The 17,975-nt window shown below is 42.3% G+C and overlaps 1 protein-coding gene across 1 annotated transcript in view; it reads right to left on the minus strand.

Annotated features, from left to right (window-relative positions):
- The window catches only part of GLDN (gliomedin), a 52,976-nt gene that overhangs the window by 32,835 nt on the left and 2,166 nt on the right, over positions 1–17,975 (minus strand). The window contains exons 2-4 of the mRNA XM_040342673.1: positions 16,885–16,936; positions 11,703–11,720; positions 9,237–9,353 (exon numbers count right to left, since the gene is read on the minus strand). Coding sequence (XP_040198607.1) covers positions 9,237–9,353; positions 11,703–11,720; positions 16,885–16,936 — 187 coding nt within the window. The remainder of the gene's footprint in view (positions 1–9,236; positions 9,354–11,702; positions 11,721–16,884; positions 16,937–17,975) is intronic.

The following is a 17,975-nucleotide window of genomic DNA, read 5'->3' on the forward strand; positions in this document are numbered from 1 at the left end:
CTTTAAACGTGAAAAAACATATATTGCAGTTCATTAAGTGGTTTTCAACAATGTGATCCAGATGACAGGTGCTTGTGCTTATATTAATTAAGTGACTCCACAGCAATAGGATCCAAATAAAAAGGGTCGGTGCTTCAGTGATTCCCAACCACCTACCTTTCAGACTATGCACTACATTTTAATATTTATTTTTATAAAATACTGCACTATGAGGATACATTTTCTTGTGTAAGCCACTATAAGGAAAAGAGAGCATGTATTTAAAAGGGCCATACACATGATTGCTAGCAGACAGGGCTGTCTTTAATGTTGATTGGACCCTGGGCAAAATTTTGCTCTCCACCTGCTCTGAGACATACACTAAATATCAGCTAGACTTAAAATCAGTTTACTGTATCAGATCAGGCAGTGATTGCGATTGGTTGCCAGAGGTTACAGCATATCATTACCACTTCTTGACTGGTTGCTAGAGGTTACAACACACATTACTGCTCACTGATTAGTTGCTAGAGGTTACTGCACATGATTTCTTCTTGTTGATTGGCTTCTAGAGATTACTGTACAGTAATACTGCTCACTGATAGGTTGCTAGAGGTTACAGCACATCATCTCTTCACTGCAGAGGGGCATGATATACATATGAATGCTGCCAGACTTAGCTATTTACATATCAATGCTCCTGTTATTTACATATGAATGGCGGTTATTTATGTAAACACAGGGTCTGCATGTAAGTCATCTGTACACAACAATAGGGAAGAGCTGGGCAGCATTAGTAGCAGCACTTCACACTGAGATATCAGGACACAGCACAGGACTAAAGCTTCAAGGGACAAGGCAATTTAAACTGGGATAGTTGGCAAGTATGAGGCAGCTGCTTTGGGCCCCACAACAATGACAGGGCCCAGGGCATTTTCCCCTTTTGCCCTGCCTTAAAGACGGCCCTGCCAGCAGAGGGTCAGAACACCAGGAGAGAGAGGGAGAGAAAGAGGTTGAAGAATCGAATTCCCTTTAGATTTACCTTCAACTATATAGTGCAAGGACCTGCCTAATTGTATTCAGATTAAAAGTGTTTAGGGTTGACCTCATATTATATGGTTATGGTAAATCTAAAGGAAAGTTGTAATGAAAACAATGTAAAGCAGCCTAAGATTGCTCACCCCAGCATAGGGGACTGCATTATATTATAGTCAAGGCGAGCCCAAATATTGGAAGGGGGTTGGGATTCTAAGGGGGTTTGGAATTTCTAAGGGGTTTGGGTTTCTAAGGGGTTTGGGTTTCTAAGGGGGTTTGGAATCGCTGAAGCACAAGCACTTTTTATTTGGATCCTATTGCTGGTAAGTCATCTAATTAATGCAAGCACTAGCACCTGTCATCTGGATCACATTGTTGAGAACCACTAGATGAACTGCACTATATGGTTTTAAAAGTTTAAGGACTTTTTTGAAGGATTATACTTTATTCGTTTTGCACTGAACATTTTGTTTGGAGGAAGTTATACATGCAAAAGAACTTTAATGATATTTTATGCAAGTCGTGGTGTAAAGTTTCTATGTTGATGGTTGTATACATTCAGCACAGAGGGTATAGTTGCAGCAAAATTTGCACTTTTTATTTACTTTTTACAAGATGTGGCCACCAGTAGGGGCTTGTGATTTTCTTTTGGGGGGGGGGGGCGGGCGTCAAACAATGCACCCTCAGCCAGCCCCTTTCTCCCCGGGTCACTTGGGTCACCTGCACGTAGAGTTGCCACCTCATCCCTTTAAAAAGGAACACATATGAATTACACAGGTTCTGAGGTTAATTTAATGCAGGAAAGGCACCAAATGAGTCTAATTACCTCCTTAATTAGCCACAGAACCTGTGTAATTAATATGTGTTCCTTTTTAAAGGGATGAGGTGGCAACCCTACCTGCACGTATATATATATATATATATATATATATATATATATATATACACACACACACACAGTTGTGCTCAAAAGTTTGCATACCATGGCAGAAATTGTGAAATGTTGGCAATAATATTGAAAATATGACTGATCATGCCAAAAAACTTTTTTTATTTAAGGATAGCAATCACATGAAGCCATTTATTATCACATGTTCCTTTTTAAATCATGATAACAAAAATCACCCAAATGGCTCTGATAAAAAGTTTACATACCCTGTAATGTTTGGCCTTGGTGGGACACACAGGTTAAAATGGCAATCAAAGGTTCATTTCCCACATTTGTGGCTTTTTTAATCACAATTAGTGTCAGTCTATAAATAGTCAATGAGTTTGTTCGCTCTCACCAAAAGCCACAAATGTGGGAAATTAACCGTTAATTGCCATTTTAACCTGTGTGTGCCACCTTCTGTGTCTGTGCCAAGGCCAAACATTCCAGGGTATGTAAACCTTTTATCAGGGCCATTTGGTTCACTTATGTTATCATTATGATTTAAAAAAGGATAAAAACTGTGTGATAATAAATGGCTTCACGTGATTGCTATCCTTAAAATACGTTTTTTTGGCATGATCAGTCATATTTTCAATATTAATACCAATATTTCACAATGTCTGCCAGGGTTTGCAAACTTTTGAGCCCAGCTGTATATATTAATTCGCTATTGTCACACAACTGGGTGGGCTGACCCTTTTTTTTGGCAAGTATGAGGCAGCTGCTTTGGGCCCCACAACAATGACAGGGCCCAGGGCATTTTCCCCTTTTGCCCTGCCTTAAAGACGGCCCTGCCAGCAGAGGGTCAGAACACCAGGAGAGAGAGGGAGAGAAAGAGGTTGAAGAATCGAATTCCCTTTAGATTTACCTTCAACTATATAGTGCAAGGACCTGCCTAATTGTATTCAGATTAAAAGTGTTTAGGGTTGACCTCATATTATATGGTTATGGTAAATCTAAAGGAAAGTTGTAATGAAAACAATGTAAAGCAGCCTAAGATTGCTCACCCCAGCATAGGGGACTGCATTATATTATAGTCAAGGCGAGCCCAAATATTGGAAGGGGGTTGGGATTCTAAGGGGGTTTGGAATTTCTAAGGGGTTTGGGTTTCTAAGGGGTTTGGGTTTCTAAGGGGGTTTGGAATCGCTGAAGCACAAGCACTTTTTATTTGGATCCTATTGCTGGTAAGTCATCTAATTAATGCAAGCACTAGCACCTGTCATCTGGATCACATTGTTGAGAACCACTAGATGAACTGCACTATATGGTTTTAAAAGTTTAAGGACTTTTTTGAAGGATTATACTTTATTCGTTTTGCACTGAACATTTTGTTTGGAGGAAGTTATACATGCAAAAGAACTTTAATGATATTTTATGCAAGTCGTGGTGTAAAGTTTCTATGTTGATGGTTGTATACATTCAGCACAGAGGGTATAGTTGCAGCAAAATTTGCACTTTTTATTTACTTTTTACAAGATGTGGCCACCAGTAGGGGCTTGTGATTTTCTTTTGGGGGGGGGCGGGCGTCAAACAATGCACCCTCAGCCAGCCCCTTTCTCCCCGGGTCACTTGGGTCACCTGCACGTAGAGTTGCCACCTCATCCCTTTAAAAAGGAACACATATGAATTACACAGGTTCTGAGGTTAATTTAATGCAGGAAAGGCACCAAATGAGTCTAATTACCTCCTTAATTAGCCACAGAACCTGTGTAATTAATATGTGTTCCTTTTTAAAGGGATGAGGTGGCAACCCTACCTGCACGTATATATATATATATATATATATATATATATATATACACACACACACACAGTTGTGCTCAAAAGTTTGCATACCATGGCAGAAATTGTGAAATGTTGGCAATAATATTGAAAATATGACTGATCATGCCAAAAAACTTTTTTTATTTAAGGATAGCAATCACATGAAGCCATTTATTATCACATGTTCCTTTTTAAATCATGATAACAAAAATCACCCAAATGGCTCTGATAAAAAGTTTACATACCCTGTAATGTTTGGCCTTGGTGGGACACACAGGTTAAAATGGCAATCAAAGGTTCATTTCCCACATTTGTGGCTTTTTTAATCACAATTAGTGTCAGTCTATAAATAGTCAATGAGTTTGTTCGCTCTCACCAAAAGCCACAAATGTGGGAAATTAACCGTTAATTGCCATTTTAACCTGTGTGTGCCACCTTCTGTGTCTGTGCCAAGGCCAAACATTCCAGGGTATGTAAACCTTTTATCAGGGCCATTTGGTTCACTTATGTTATCATTATGATTTAAAAAAGGATAAAAACTGTGTGATAATAAATGGCTTCACGTGATTGCTATCCTTAAAATACGTTTTTTTTGGCATGATCAGTCATATTTTCAATATTAATACCAATATTTCACAATGTCTGCCAGGGTTTGCAAACTTTTGAGCCCAGCTGTATATATTAATTCGCTATTGTCACACAACTGGGTGGGCTGACCCTTTTTGAAGCCTATAAGAGCCTCAGGCTTTAATCATACGCTTTTTAAAAAAAATAACCCTATTAGAATCCATGCGTCCCGCTCCCCGCATGTAGATTAGGGTGCCGGACGCATTGATAGGATAGGTGGCGGCACCCCTGCGCCCTGCATCCTGGGCCATCACTGGTAGACACCCATTTTTAGCCCAGTTGTAGGTCATTTTTAGGAAGCACGGGATAACACATTTGTTTTGTTTTTTGGCACTTATTAAATTATTGATGTGTTTGATAACTTAATTTTTTGGGGGAGAATAGACTTTGTGTATCTGGCGATGTTCGCGGCGGTCCGCAATGTTACATGGGTAAGAACTTTGACTTATGACACATCCATCAGGTGGTGCACGACAGCCAATTGAGACATTTCATCACATGGACATACCCCCTACCTTATAAATAGACCTGATCTGGCGGCCATCTTACATTCTGCTTTTTGTCATGCTAGGGAGAGGGTGCTGTTTGGAGCAGGGACAGGCTGTATTCATTCAAATAGCTATCTAAAAGGTCCACAAAAGTCCTTTTAAGGACTGGTATAGGTGTGCTACTTGCTCTAGTATATAGGTGTCTAATACATTCATATACTTTTTGTCAGTTTAGGGAGAGGGTGCTGTTTGGAGCAGGGACAGAGTTTATCGACCCAAATCGCTACCTAACAGGTCCACAAAAGTCCTTTCAAGTACTGGTATAGGTGTGCTACTTGTGGTGCACTCCAGTTAATAGGTGTAATATACACTTATAATATACTTTTGAATATAGAAAGCATATTATAGTGGATTTGTATTGTGCAGCATTGCGACTGGCGGTGTATTTGGTTACTGCTGGATTTTTTCCTCTTTCGCTGCATTTCCTCTGCTACACACATTAAAAAAAATCCTGAAAAAAAAGTTGGTGAAATAAACCAGTGGCCCCCCAAAACGACAGATTTTGTTATATACCTTCTTCCACCTATACTGCGCTTCTCTAGAGACTTTTGTCACAGGGTCATTTAAAAAATGACTGGCAGAGAAAGAGGCAGGCCCTTCCGCAGGGGTGGTAGGGGTAGGGCAGGAGCACCAGGCCGGAGCCAAAGTGGGAAGTAGCACAATGTTCGTTCGATTATGTCAAAAGAGGCAACAGACTTGGTTGAGTGGCTCGCCACCAACACCCCCACCATCACCATATACCCTCCGCTTGAGTCACAGGAATTATTTTCCGATCCATCAGAAGACATTTCGGATGCGCAGCCATTCTTGACATTGGATCAGGAAGAGGAGTCAGCAACAGCCGGCACTCAGCAGTCTGACGACAGTACTCAGATCAGCCCAAGGAGGTTGGTGCCCGCTGTTGCTGCCTACTCCGAGATCTCTACTGTTAGTGATGGGGAAGGTGACGTTGATGATGATGTGTCTACAGACGTCACGTGGATGCCCACAAGAGAGGAAGAGGAGGGGAGTTCAGAGGGAGAGATGGACCAGCAGATAGGGAGGAGAAGCAGGCCGAACTTACATTGCACAGGAGGGACAAAGCAGACTCCTAATGTATCAGGAGCGAGCCATCAACCATCTACGGTCACATCTGGCGCTCCCAGGACGCCGGCCCATGGCCCCGCAGTGTGGGCTTTTTTTAACGTGTCCGCTGCAGACAATAGTGCTGCCATCTGCAGCCTTTGCAGTCAACGCATAAGTCGCGGTAAGCCCAACACTCACCTAGGGACGACCGCCTTAAGAAGGCACCTGGCCTTCCATCACCGAGCTCAGTGGGAGCAACGCCATCAGAACCCCTAAAGTCACACTCCAGGCTCTCACCGTCCAGCCTCTTCTCCTTCTCCTTCCCCTCTTTGCTCACAGTTGTCCTCCACTCCACCTTCCATCATGCCTTCCTCACGTTTTTCTGCAAAAAGGCAGGCTTCCGTGGCCCAAATGTTTGATTGTAAAAAAAAGATACGGCCGGATAACCCTCTTGCCCAATGGTTGACCGCTGGCTTGTCGGAACTGATAGCCCGCCAACTACTGCCATATAAACTGGTGGAGTCGGAGGCCTTTCAAAAATTTGTGGCCATTGGAACACCACAATGGAAGGTCCCAGGAAGGAAATTTTTTTCACAGAAGGTCATCCCAGAGCTATATGACCATGTTCAGCAGGAAGTGAATGTATCTCTGGCACACAGTGGCGGTGCCAAGATACATCTGACCACAGACACATGTTCTAGCAAACACGGGCAGGGAAGGTATATAACTTTCACTGCCCACTGGGTGAACCTTCTGACGGCCTTCAAGCATGTAACTTGTGGCACCCATGTAGATTTGGTTTTACCGCCACGGATTACATGCAGGCCTGCCTCTTCTTCTCCTCCTCCTCCTACTCTATCTCCATCATCCCTCTCCTCCTCGGCTGACTCCTCATTTTCTGATGCTACTGTCTCTTCCGCTGTGCCGCCCAAGATCCCCAGAACCTATTCGACATGCCAGGTGAGACGTTGCCATGCTGTGCTTGGAAGACAAAAGCCACACTGGACCTGCACTCCTTTCAGCTTTGCATTCACAGGCAGATTAGTGGCTAACACCACTCAATTTGATAGTTGGTAAAGTGGTGTGCGACAACGGTGCCAATCTGCTGAGCGTGCTGAAACAGGGCAAAATTACACATGTGCCATGCATGGCACACGTCCTGAACTTGGTCGTGCAGCGATTCATTGCCAAGTACCCTGAGCTCCAGGTAGTCTTGCGGCAGGCCAGGAAAATCTCGGCCCATTTCAGAAGATCTTACACGGCCATGGCTCGCCTTGCTGACTTTCAGCGGCGACACAACCTGCCCGTCAGACGTCTCATTTGTGACTGCCCGACGCAATGGAACTCAACATTGCCTATGCTTGATAGGCTGCTCCAGCAGAAACGTGCAGTTAATGACTACCTGTACGAACTCTGCAGGAGGACAGGTTCTGGGGAGTTGATTTTTTTTGCACCGCACCAGTGGCTGCTCATGCGCGACTCATGCAGACTTCTGCGCCCATTTGATGAGATGACCAAACTGGTCATTCGCAGCCAGGGCACCATCAGTGACATCGTACCTTACGCCTTCTTTCTGAAACGTGCATTGCGTTTTGTCATTGATCAAGCCGTCGAGGAGCAGGAGCAGGAAGATGAATTCCCAGGGGGGGCTACTCCACCTGAGACAAGTCAACAACGGGAGTCTGAAGAGGAGTCAGAGGAGGATGGTGCCGGGGCGGAGGAGGAGCAAGAAGAGCATGCTTTAAACCTTTCTGGGATCCCTGGTGTTGTCCGTGGATGGGGGGAGGAGAACGAGGACGACATTATCCTGGATGATAAGCAGGAGCCAGGCCAGTACAGCGCTTCCAGTTTAGTGCAAATGGGGGCCTTCACGCTCCGGTGTTTTAAGAGGGACCCCATATAAAGGGCAAGCACCAGTATTGGGTGGCAACGTACTTAGACCCCCGGTACAAACAAAACATGGCGGAAATGTTACCACCATCACAGAGGGTTATCAGAATGCAGCACTTCTAGGCCTTGCTTCGAGAAAAGCTGCATTCTGCTTTTGAGTCCGCTGGCAAAGGAATTTCCACTCACAGAGAAACAGTTTCGGGTACTAATCCAACAGCGCCTGCAAGAAGAGGGCGGTTTGAAGATGTCTTCGTCACTAATGATATGAGATCATTCTTTCAGCCGACCCATCGACAGCTGTCCTCCGGATCCAGCATCAGGGAACGCCTAGACCGACAGGTGTCCGACTACATCAGGTTAACGGCCGATGTGGACGCACTGAGAAGTGATGAACCCCTGGACTACTGGGTGGGCAGGTTTGACCTCTGGCCAGAGCTTGCACAATTTGCAATGGAACTGTTGGCTTGCCCCACATCCAATGGCCTGTAAAAAAGGACGTTCAGCGCAGCAGGGGGGGTCGTGACCGATAAGCGCACTCGCCTAGCTCACAACAGTGTTGACTACCTCACATTTATAAAAATGAATGAAGCATGGATCTCGGAGGAATTCAACATATGTGACCAGTAGACCATGTTTCATTCAAATTCTGGTGAACACCTGTGGGCTAATTTTGGGCCTGTACTGGCCGACACTTAATTCTGTATCCAGTGAATGCCTAATATACCACCAGCCACAGAATACAAAGTTGTTTGCTGCTCATGAACACCCGTGGCCGTGGGCTAATTTTTGGGGCCTGTAATATGCAACACTTACTTCTGTATCCAGTGAATGGCTAATGTACTACCAGCCACAGAATACAAGGTTGTTTGCTGTCAGGTGAACGCCTGTGGGCTAATTTTTAGGGCCTGTATTGGCCGACACTTACTTCTGTATCCGGTGAATGACTTAATGTACCTCCAGCCACAGAATACAAAGTTGTTTGCTGTCAGGTGAACGCCTGTCGGCTAATTTTTGGGGCTTGTAATGTCCAGCACTTACTTATGTATCCGGTTTTTCACTTAATACTTTTGGTAGGTCAGTGTCCATGTTGTGGGACTATTTGTGCACAGCTAGTAAGTATTTTGTGTCTGCAAATATGACCTGAAGGTTATTAATATTCGCCTGCCATTAAAATCAATGGGGCCCGCCGCAAACTTGCGGTTTCGCGGACATTTGCGATCGTTCGCGGTTAGCGTTCGTGAACCGTCCCGTCGGATGTTCGTCAATCACTAGTCATAACCTCAAAGGCTGAAGAGGAGGGACGGGAACCTGGAAGAAGCTGCAACGATAGTGGACTGATTAGTAGGGATAGCAAGGTACAGCCCTAAACTATCAGCACTGGAGGTGGGCAAACCTACCTATTTTTCCTCTCTTTCCAGTATCACCAGGTTCCCCTTTGCTCCCTGGCAATCCAGGCAGACCATCTGTTCCATTGTACCCCGGCATGGCATCCATTCCATCAATACCAGGTAGTCCTAAATAGATAACAGGTATAGAGTATTAATTATACAAATACAAATTTCATATCCCCATTTGCTTCTAATTCTGGCTTATGTAGTATCGGAGGAGGCAGTAATGCCACGTACACACGATCAGAAATTCCGACAAGAAAATCATGGATTTTTTTCCGACTGAATTTTGGCTCAAACTTGTGTTGCATACACACGGTCCCACATAATTACAACCGTCAAGAATGCGGTGACGTACAAGACTACGATGAGCCGAGAAAAATTAAGTTCAATACTTCCGAGCATGCGTCAAATTGATTGCGAGCATGCATGGTTTTTTGGTGCGTCGGAATTGCATACAGACAATCAGAATTTCCTCCAAGAACTTTTCTTGTTGGAAAATTTGAGAACCAGCTCTCAAATTTTTTCTTGATGGAATTTCCGACAGAAAAATTCTGATGGAGCCTACACACAGTCGGAATTTCCGACCAAAAGCTCACAATGGACATTTCTTGTCAGAATTTCCAATCGTGTGTACGCAGCATAAGAGATTAAGAAAAAAAAGACCCTTCTACAGCCGTGTGACAGAGATGCAGTTATTTTTTGAAAATGGTACAATGACTTCCCCTACCAAATATATAAAACTTAGTGGGGCTTATATACAGTACAGACCAAAAGTTTGGACACACCATCTCATTCAAAGAGTTTTCTTTATTTTCATGACTATGAAAATTGTAGATTCACACTGAAGGCATCAAAACTATGAATTAACACATGTGGAATTATACCTAACAAAAAAGTGTGAAACAACTGAAAATATATTTCATAGTCTAGGTTCTTCAAAGTAGCCACCTTTTGCAGCAGACACATCTCTAGAACTGTTAAGAGGAGACTGTGTGAATCAGGCCTTCATGGTAGAATATCTGCTAGGAAACCACTGCTAAAGAAAGGCAACAAGCAGAAGAGACTTGTTTGGGCTAAAGAACACAAGGAATGGACATTAGACCAGTGGAAATCTGTGCTTTGGTCTGATGAGTCCAAACTTGAGATCTTTGGTTCCAACCCCTGTGTCTTTGTGCGACGCAGAAAAGGTGAACGGATGGACTCTACATGCCTGGTTCCCACCGTGAAGCATGGAGGAGGAGGTGTGATGGTGTGGGGGTGCTTTGCTGGTGACACTGTTGGGGATTTATTCAAAATTGAAGGCATACTGAACCAGCATGGCTACCACAGCATCTTGCAGCGGCATGCTATTCCATCCGGTTTGCGTTTAGTTGGACCATCATTTATTTTTCAACAGGACAATGACCCCAAACACACCTCCAGGCTGTGTAAGGGCTATTTGACCAAGAAGGGGAGTGATGGGGTGCTGCGCCAGGTGACTACCTCTTGAAGCTCATCAAGAGAATGCCAAGAGTGTGCCAAGCAGTAATCAAAGCAAAAGGTGGCTACTTTGAAGAACCTAGAATATGAAATATATTTCCAGTTGTTTCACACTTTTTTGTTATGTATAATTCCACATGTGTTAATTCATAGTTTTGATGCCTTCGGTGTGAATCTACAATTTTCATAGTCATGAAAATAAAGAAAAGTCTTTGAATGAGAAGGTGTGTCCAAACTTTTGGTCTGTACTGTATATAAATGCACCAACAATAAAGTTTTTCCATTGTTTTTCTGTTTTTTCTAACCAATCAACCTTAGCCCTGCATAGGCAAACTACAAAAATGTCTATTATGCATTGTTATTTTTTTGGGGGCTGCTGTTACTTAGACAGTCCAAAGCATAGGGTTCCCATACCCAAATTAGATTTCCTTTCTATGGGAGCTTACAGGAGTCTGATTGTATTGTTATATTAGTTCTAACTTTTATCCAAAGGTAATTATTCATAGAAAAAAAGTACCAAACCTAATGTTAAGGTTAAGCTTCAAACAGATATAAAGGGCCTAAACTGATATAGCTATGTATTCATTAATATATCATTAATATATGTTTTTATAAATGCAAGCAGTGTAAGTCTCTGAATTTACCTTGCTATCAGCCTCTTAAAAATGTTTGCACAGCAGGGCTAAGACTGGTACAGGGAAAAACAGCTCATAGGAGGATCTCCTGCTGTTGATGCTCTTGATGTAAATCTCAAAATTGAATTGACAGAAATATATGCATTTCATTTATGTATTTAGCTGTTTGCCTGGAGTTCAGCTTTAAATGCCTTTTAATAAAAATGCCTGTTTAATCAAGTGCAAACACACCTACCTGAAAACTTGGCAATAATATAAGGTTTTGATATTAAAATATTAAACAACAGAGAGAAATGTAAAATGAAGGCACATTATACAGCATTTAAAAGAATAATTACACAGTAATGTAATTTCTTACCTGGAGGCCCAGGTGGACCTGTAAAATAAAAAAGTCAATACAATTAAAAATCTGTACATCACAAGATAGAATAGCCAAAAGCACAGTTTAGAGTGGGTGTTTTTGTTGTCAATTGAAAATACTAGCCAACTACTTCAAGTTTGCAACTCCGATTTTTTTTTATTGGGGTACATGAAAAGGATATATCCTCTCACCTTTACACTTTGTACAAGGGAATTATCCCCAAAGCTTCATGAATGATGTGAAGCACTTTCATTGTCCAATCATGTGCAAGCATGTTATTTAAATTTTGCTTGCACATGTTTGAGTATTCTTTGCAAAGTAAAACTCCACTACATTCACTAATACCTGGGAAAAACTCCCTTGCAAAGTACAACTTATTTAGGAAAAATAACTATTTGCCTTGTGTAATCAAGTCGTTTATGTGTAGCCAATTGATGTCACAAATACTACACTAGAAAAAATGTGGGACAAGTGTTAACAAACAGTCACAGCTGGGAATGCCAATTGGTAAAAAATGTTGTTAGGTGCTGTAATAAAAACACTGCATGGTAGAGGGAGCACAATGGCTAAGTGGTTATCATTTCCGCCTGGCAGCACCAGGGTTGTTGGTTTGAATCCCAACCACGGGACTACCTGCACAGTTTGCCTATTCTGCCTGTGTGGGTTTCCTCCAGGTAATCCGGTTCCCTCCCACACTCTAAAGAGTTGCTGGTAGGTTAATTTCCTCTTGTCTAAATTGTCCCTAGTATGTATAGGTACGAATGTGAGTTAGGGGAATTGCTGAGTAACTGGGAGTAATTTAATACTGCTGAATAACTGTGAGGTACTGCGAGTGACTGAATACTACTGGGTAACTGTGTGCTGAGAAATTTGAGTCAGGAAGCTAGTTAACAGCTAATCGGACAGAGTACGATGCCCAGCAGGTGTGGCGATGTGACTCTGTGCACATCTTGCGGCATGTATGCATTTCTTCTATCATCTGCTCGAGGACGAAAACATCTGCACGAAATGTAAGCATGTTGCTTCCTTAGAAGCCCATGTCCTGAATATAGGGAAGCAACTGGCAACACAGAAGAATCTCCATACTAAAAGAGAGTTGGGAATGTACCCGACAGGTGATGACAGGGGCCAGCACAGAGGCAGATAGAGACACAGGGATGCAGGCACTAGAGCAGGGTAGTTGGATGACCGGTGGGGTAAAGAGGAAAGTGCTAGGGAAACCAGTCAAGGACCAGCAATGCTGGAGCAGAGCGACACCCCTAGTTGCCAGGGGAAAACTCCTCCAGTGAGGGCAGGAGCGGGGTTAAGGGTAAAGATTCTGGTGGTTAGGGATTCAATTATTAGAAGGACAGAGAGGACAATCTGTCCCAAATACCATAAGTGCCAAACTGCAAGTTGTTTACCGGGCACTCGTGTTTGGCACATCACAGATCTAGTTGAAAGATTATTGGGTGGGGCTGGGGAGGACCCAGCTGTCATGGTACACATGGGTACCAATGACTAAGTTAGAGGAAGCTTTGACTGGGTTATAGCCACATGCCTGTTTTGCTTGCTTTCTGGTAAGCAAGTCTTTATTAAGGTGGCAGTGCTCTTTTTATGATGTGAATCACTGTGGTGTTTACCAAGAGAGCGATCTTTACTTCATCATCAATACTCGGATCCCTGCTACCTATTTACGCTTATTTTCAAGGACTTTGCATATATCATTCTGGACTATTAGCGTGACTCTATGCATTTCTTAACCATTTAGGGGTATTCCTATATCGCAGAGATAGGGAGAGGTATGCCTGTATATCCAGAATGATATGTGAGGGATGACATCACTAATGGAGCAAGGGAGGAGGTAGAATCCTTGAAGGTAGAGCACCAAAGGGAGGAAACTAAGGGGAATTTAATACTGGGTGTATGCTATAGACCCCCTAACCATAAGAAGGAAGGGGAGGCTGATCTCCTATCACAGCTTGGAATGGCGACCAGGATGGGAAATATCATTATAATGGCGGATTTTAACTATCCAGATATAGACTGGGCAGAAGAAATCTGACATTTGTTCAAGGCTCACCATTTCCTAATTGTCTTGCAGGACAATTTCATGGGTCAGTGATGAATGCACCAACAAGAAACAATTGGTTACTAGACCTACTGATTACTAACAATAAAGACCTGATCGTAGATGTAGAAATACGGGACAATTTAGGAAACTGCGACCAGAGGTTAAATAGCTTCAGTATAAACACAAGGGTAATACGAAGACACTAAATTTCAAAAGAGCCAACTTCCCTAAACTACACTCTTTGGTAAATGATATTAAATGGGATAAACTCCTAGGAAAAAAGAACATGGAGGAAAAAGTGTTTTAAGAGCGCATTAAATAAAGGTATTAGCCAGTGCATTCCAATGGGAAATACGTTTAAAAGAGCTAAGAAAATCCTGGGTGGCAAAACTCCAACATAAAGGTGCATATGAGAGCAAAAGAAAAGGCCTTCAAAAAATATAGGGGTCATTGTCAGCATTCCAACTTTACAAAGCATGCAATAGGAAATGAAACCTAAGAAATTCTTTAAGTATTAAAAACAGTAAGATAGTGAGGCCAGAATATATTGACCCATAAAGTATGATGAAAGGAATTTGGCTACAAAGAACATAGAGAAGGCAAAAGTTTTGAATACATTCTTCTCCTCAGTCTTCACAAAGGAAACTGGGGATGGAGTAACCAAGACTAATGTTAATATTAATAACATGTCACAAAAAGCACCCTCATGGCTAACAGGAGACAGAATCAGAAATAGACTTGAAAAACTAACATAAATAAGTCACTAGGACCAGGTGGCTTATAACCGAGGATCCTTAAAGAACTCAGTCAGGTCATAGCCAAACTATTGTTCCTATTTTTTATAGACTGTTTACTGACTGGAATGGTACCAGCTGATTGGAGAAAGGTCAACGTGGCACTAATATTTAAAAAGGACCGAGATACATCCCTGGGAACTACAGGCCAGTTATCCTAACATCAATAGTCTGCAAGCTATTGGAAGGAATGATGAGGGACTATATACAAGATTAATGCCGCGTACACACGATCGGTCAAACCGATGAGAACGGTCTGATTGACCGTTTTCATCGGACCAAACCGATCGTGTGTGAGCCCCATCGGTTAATTATCCATAGGTTAAAAAAAAGCAATCTTGTTTGTAGGCACGTCCATCAGTTAAAAATCCACGCATGCTCAGAATCAAGTCGACGCATGCTTGGAAGCATTGAACTTGAACGTTTTTTTCAGCACGTCGTTGTGTTTTACGTCACTGCGTTCTGACACAATCGTTTTTTTAACCGATGGTGTGTAGGCATGACTGACCATCAGTCAGCTTCATCAGTAAACCGATGAAAACGGTCCATCAGACCGTTTTCATTGGATGGACCGATCGTGTGTATAGGGCTTTAGTCATGATAACCGTATCATTAGCAGTAATCAGCATGGATTCATGAAGAATCGTTTTTGCCAGACCAATCTATTAACCTTCTATGAAGAAGTGAGCTGCCATCTAGATAAAATAAGGCCTGTGGTTGTGGTTTATTTGGATTTTTCAAAGGCATTTAATACAGTTCCCCACAAACGTTTACTATACAAACTGTATGTAGGCATAGACCATGTGGTGAGTACCTGGATTGAAAACTGGCTACAGGGGCGAGTCCAAAGGGTGGTGATAAATGGCGAGTACTCGGAATGGTCTGGTGTGGAAAGTGGGGGTCCCCCAAGGATTTGTCCTGGGACCAATCCTGTTTAATTTATTCATAAACAATCTGGAGGATGGGATAAGCAGCTCAACCTCAGTATTTGACGATACAAGGTTAAGCAGGGAAATAACTTCTACGCGGGATGTGAAAACCTTGCAAGAAGACCTAAACAAAATAATGGGATGGGCAACTACATGGCAAATGAGGTTTAATGTTGAAAAATGTAAGGTAATGCATTTGGGTGTCAAAGATAGGAATACAAGTTACTTATTAGGGGGAGAATTCTCCCACTCTTCAAAACTCTGGTCCGATCGCATCTTGAGTGTGCCATCCAGTTCTGGGCACCAGTCCTCAGGAAGGATGTGGTGAACTGGAGAGAGTACAAAGAAGGGCAATAAAGCTAATTAAGGGAATGGAGGACCACAGCTATGGTGAAAGACTACAAGCATTGAACTTATTCTCTCTGGAGAAGAGACGCTTGAGAGGGGATATGCTATCAATGTACAAATACCATACTGGTTACCCTAGCATAGGAAAAAATCTATTAATTGAAAGGGAATTTAAAAAGACACGCGGCCATTCACTAAAACTGTGAGGCCGCGTACACGGTCGGTCCATCCGATGAGAACTGTCCGAAGGACCGTTTCATCGGTTAACCGATGAAGCAGACTGATGGTCTGATGTGCCTACACACCATCAGTTCAAAAACCGATCGAGTCCAACGCGGTGACGTAAAACACAACGACGTGCAGAGAAAAATTAAGTTCACTGCTTCCAAGCATGCGTCGACTTGATTCTGAGCATGCGCGGGCTTGGAACCGATGCTTTTGCGTACTAACCATCGGTTTTGACCTATCGGTTAGGCGTCCATCTGTTGAATTTTAAAGCAAGTTCTAAATTTTTGGACCGAAGGATAACTGTACAGGGCCTAAGAGAAGCGGTTTCCCTTTAAACTGCGTAGAGGATTCTTTACTGTCAGAGTGGTAAGGATGTGGAGTTCTCTTCCACAAGCAGTGGTATTGGCAGGAAGCATCAATAGTTAAAAAAAACTATTAGATGGGCACCTTAACAACCACAAAATACAGGGATATACAATGTACTATTGACATAAGCACATACACACACATCACAGGTTGAACTAGATGGGCAGGTGTCCTTTTTCAACCTCACCAACGAAGTAACTATGAACTGATATACTTATCTTTAATGTCTTCTTACATTGTGTTTGGTTTCTAGTGTCAAATCTTGCCTTCTCGACAGATATGAGTAGTTGGAAGCCACAGATTTAACCCACGCCCAAATCCAAATGAAAAATGGAAGCCCAATTCACATTTGTGGATGAAACACAGCGAGTTCACTAAGCAAATAAAGCAACATTTCCTACCAAATAAATAATCTACAAATGATTTCTAATATTATAATAAAATAAAAGCAAATCAAGTACCTGTTAAGCAGATTCCTCTTGTACTGTTGCATAAATCTAGCATAACTCGCACCTTAGCAATGAGAAAAATACATATTGCATGTATTATAAATCTTAACACATGATAATAATTGTTTAAAGCTGAACTCCAGGCAGATATATACAAATAAAATAAACACTCTGTATTCAGTAATACATGCTTATATGTAATTATTTAAATGCAGTGTATGCACCTAAATTTGATTTAAAGCGGAGTTCCGGCCACAATTTCACTTTTTAAATATAAATACCCCTGTAATACACAAGCTTAATGTATTCTAGTAAAGTTAGTCTGTAAACTAAGGTCCGTTTTGTTAGGTTGTTACAGCATTTTGACACTTTATAAAATAGAAATTGACTGGGGCCATCTTAAGTGTGGGCATCATGAAGCCAGACTCTATGACTTCCTGGATTTCAGTCTTGCAGATCTCGCACATGCTCAGTGCTGCACAAGCAGTGTCAGATCAGGTTTCAGCACCTGTGCTGTCCAAGTCACATGATTCTTTGAGACTGGGGAGTGCACAGACTCCTGGAAAGTTACACCCACTACATTCCCAGGAGTCTGTGCGATGCATTAAGCATCTAGGTGCAGGAAGTGGGAAGATTAACTATTCTGCCTAGCAACAACACTTTGAAGGCATCTTAAAAAAAAAAAATTTTTTGTAAAGGACGAATGACATTTTTTTAAAACTACTGATGTAATGTTATATTTATGGGTGGAACTCCACTTTAATATCAATCTCTTTCCGTCTCTGTATAGTAAATATCAGAGTAAGGGAGAGAGAGGCAGCACAAGGAGACAAAATCAGGGATATTGAAGTACAAGAAGCATGCTGGCAGCAGTATAGTACAAAGTGACAGAGAGATGAGCTCATCTGTATGCTGCTTCTCCTTTGATGGATGGGGGTGGACAAGAAAGCAGTAAGTGGAAGTGAAACTGCAGCAGAAAAGATTAGGCACCTTCCCCTGCTACGCAGGACTGTGATATGTGGCAGATCTAAGTAAATATCAGCTGCCATGTATATGTAATGCATAGGTGTGAGCAGCCTATTGCATTAGGGTGTGCACCCCAA

Source organism: Rana temporaria, chromosome 3 (genome assembly GCF_905171775.1).
Source record: "Rana temporaria chromosome 3, aRanTem1.1, whole genome shotgun sequence".
NCBI lineage: Eukaryota > Metazoa > Chordata > Amphibia > Anura > Ranidae > Rana > Rana temporaria.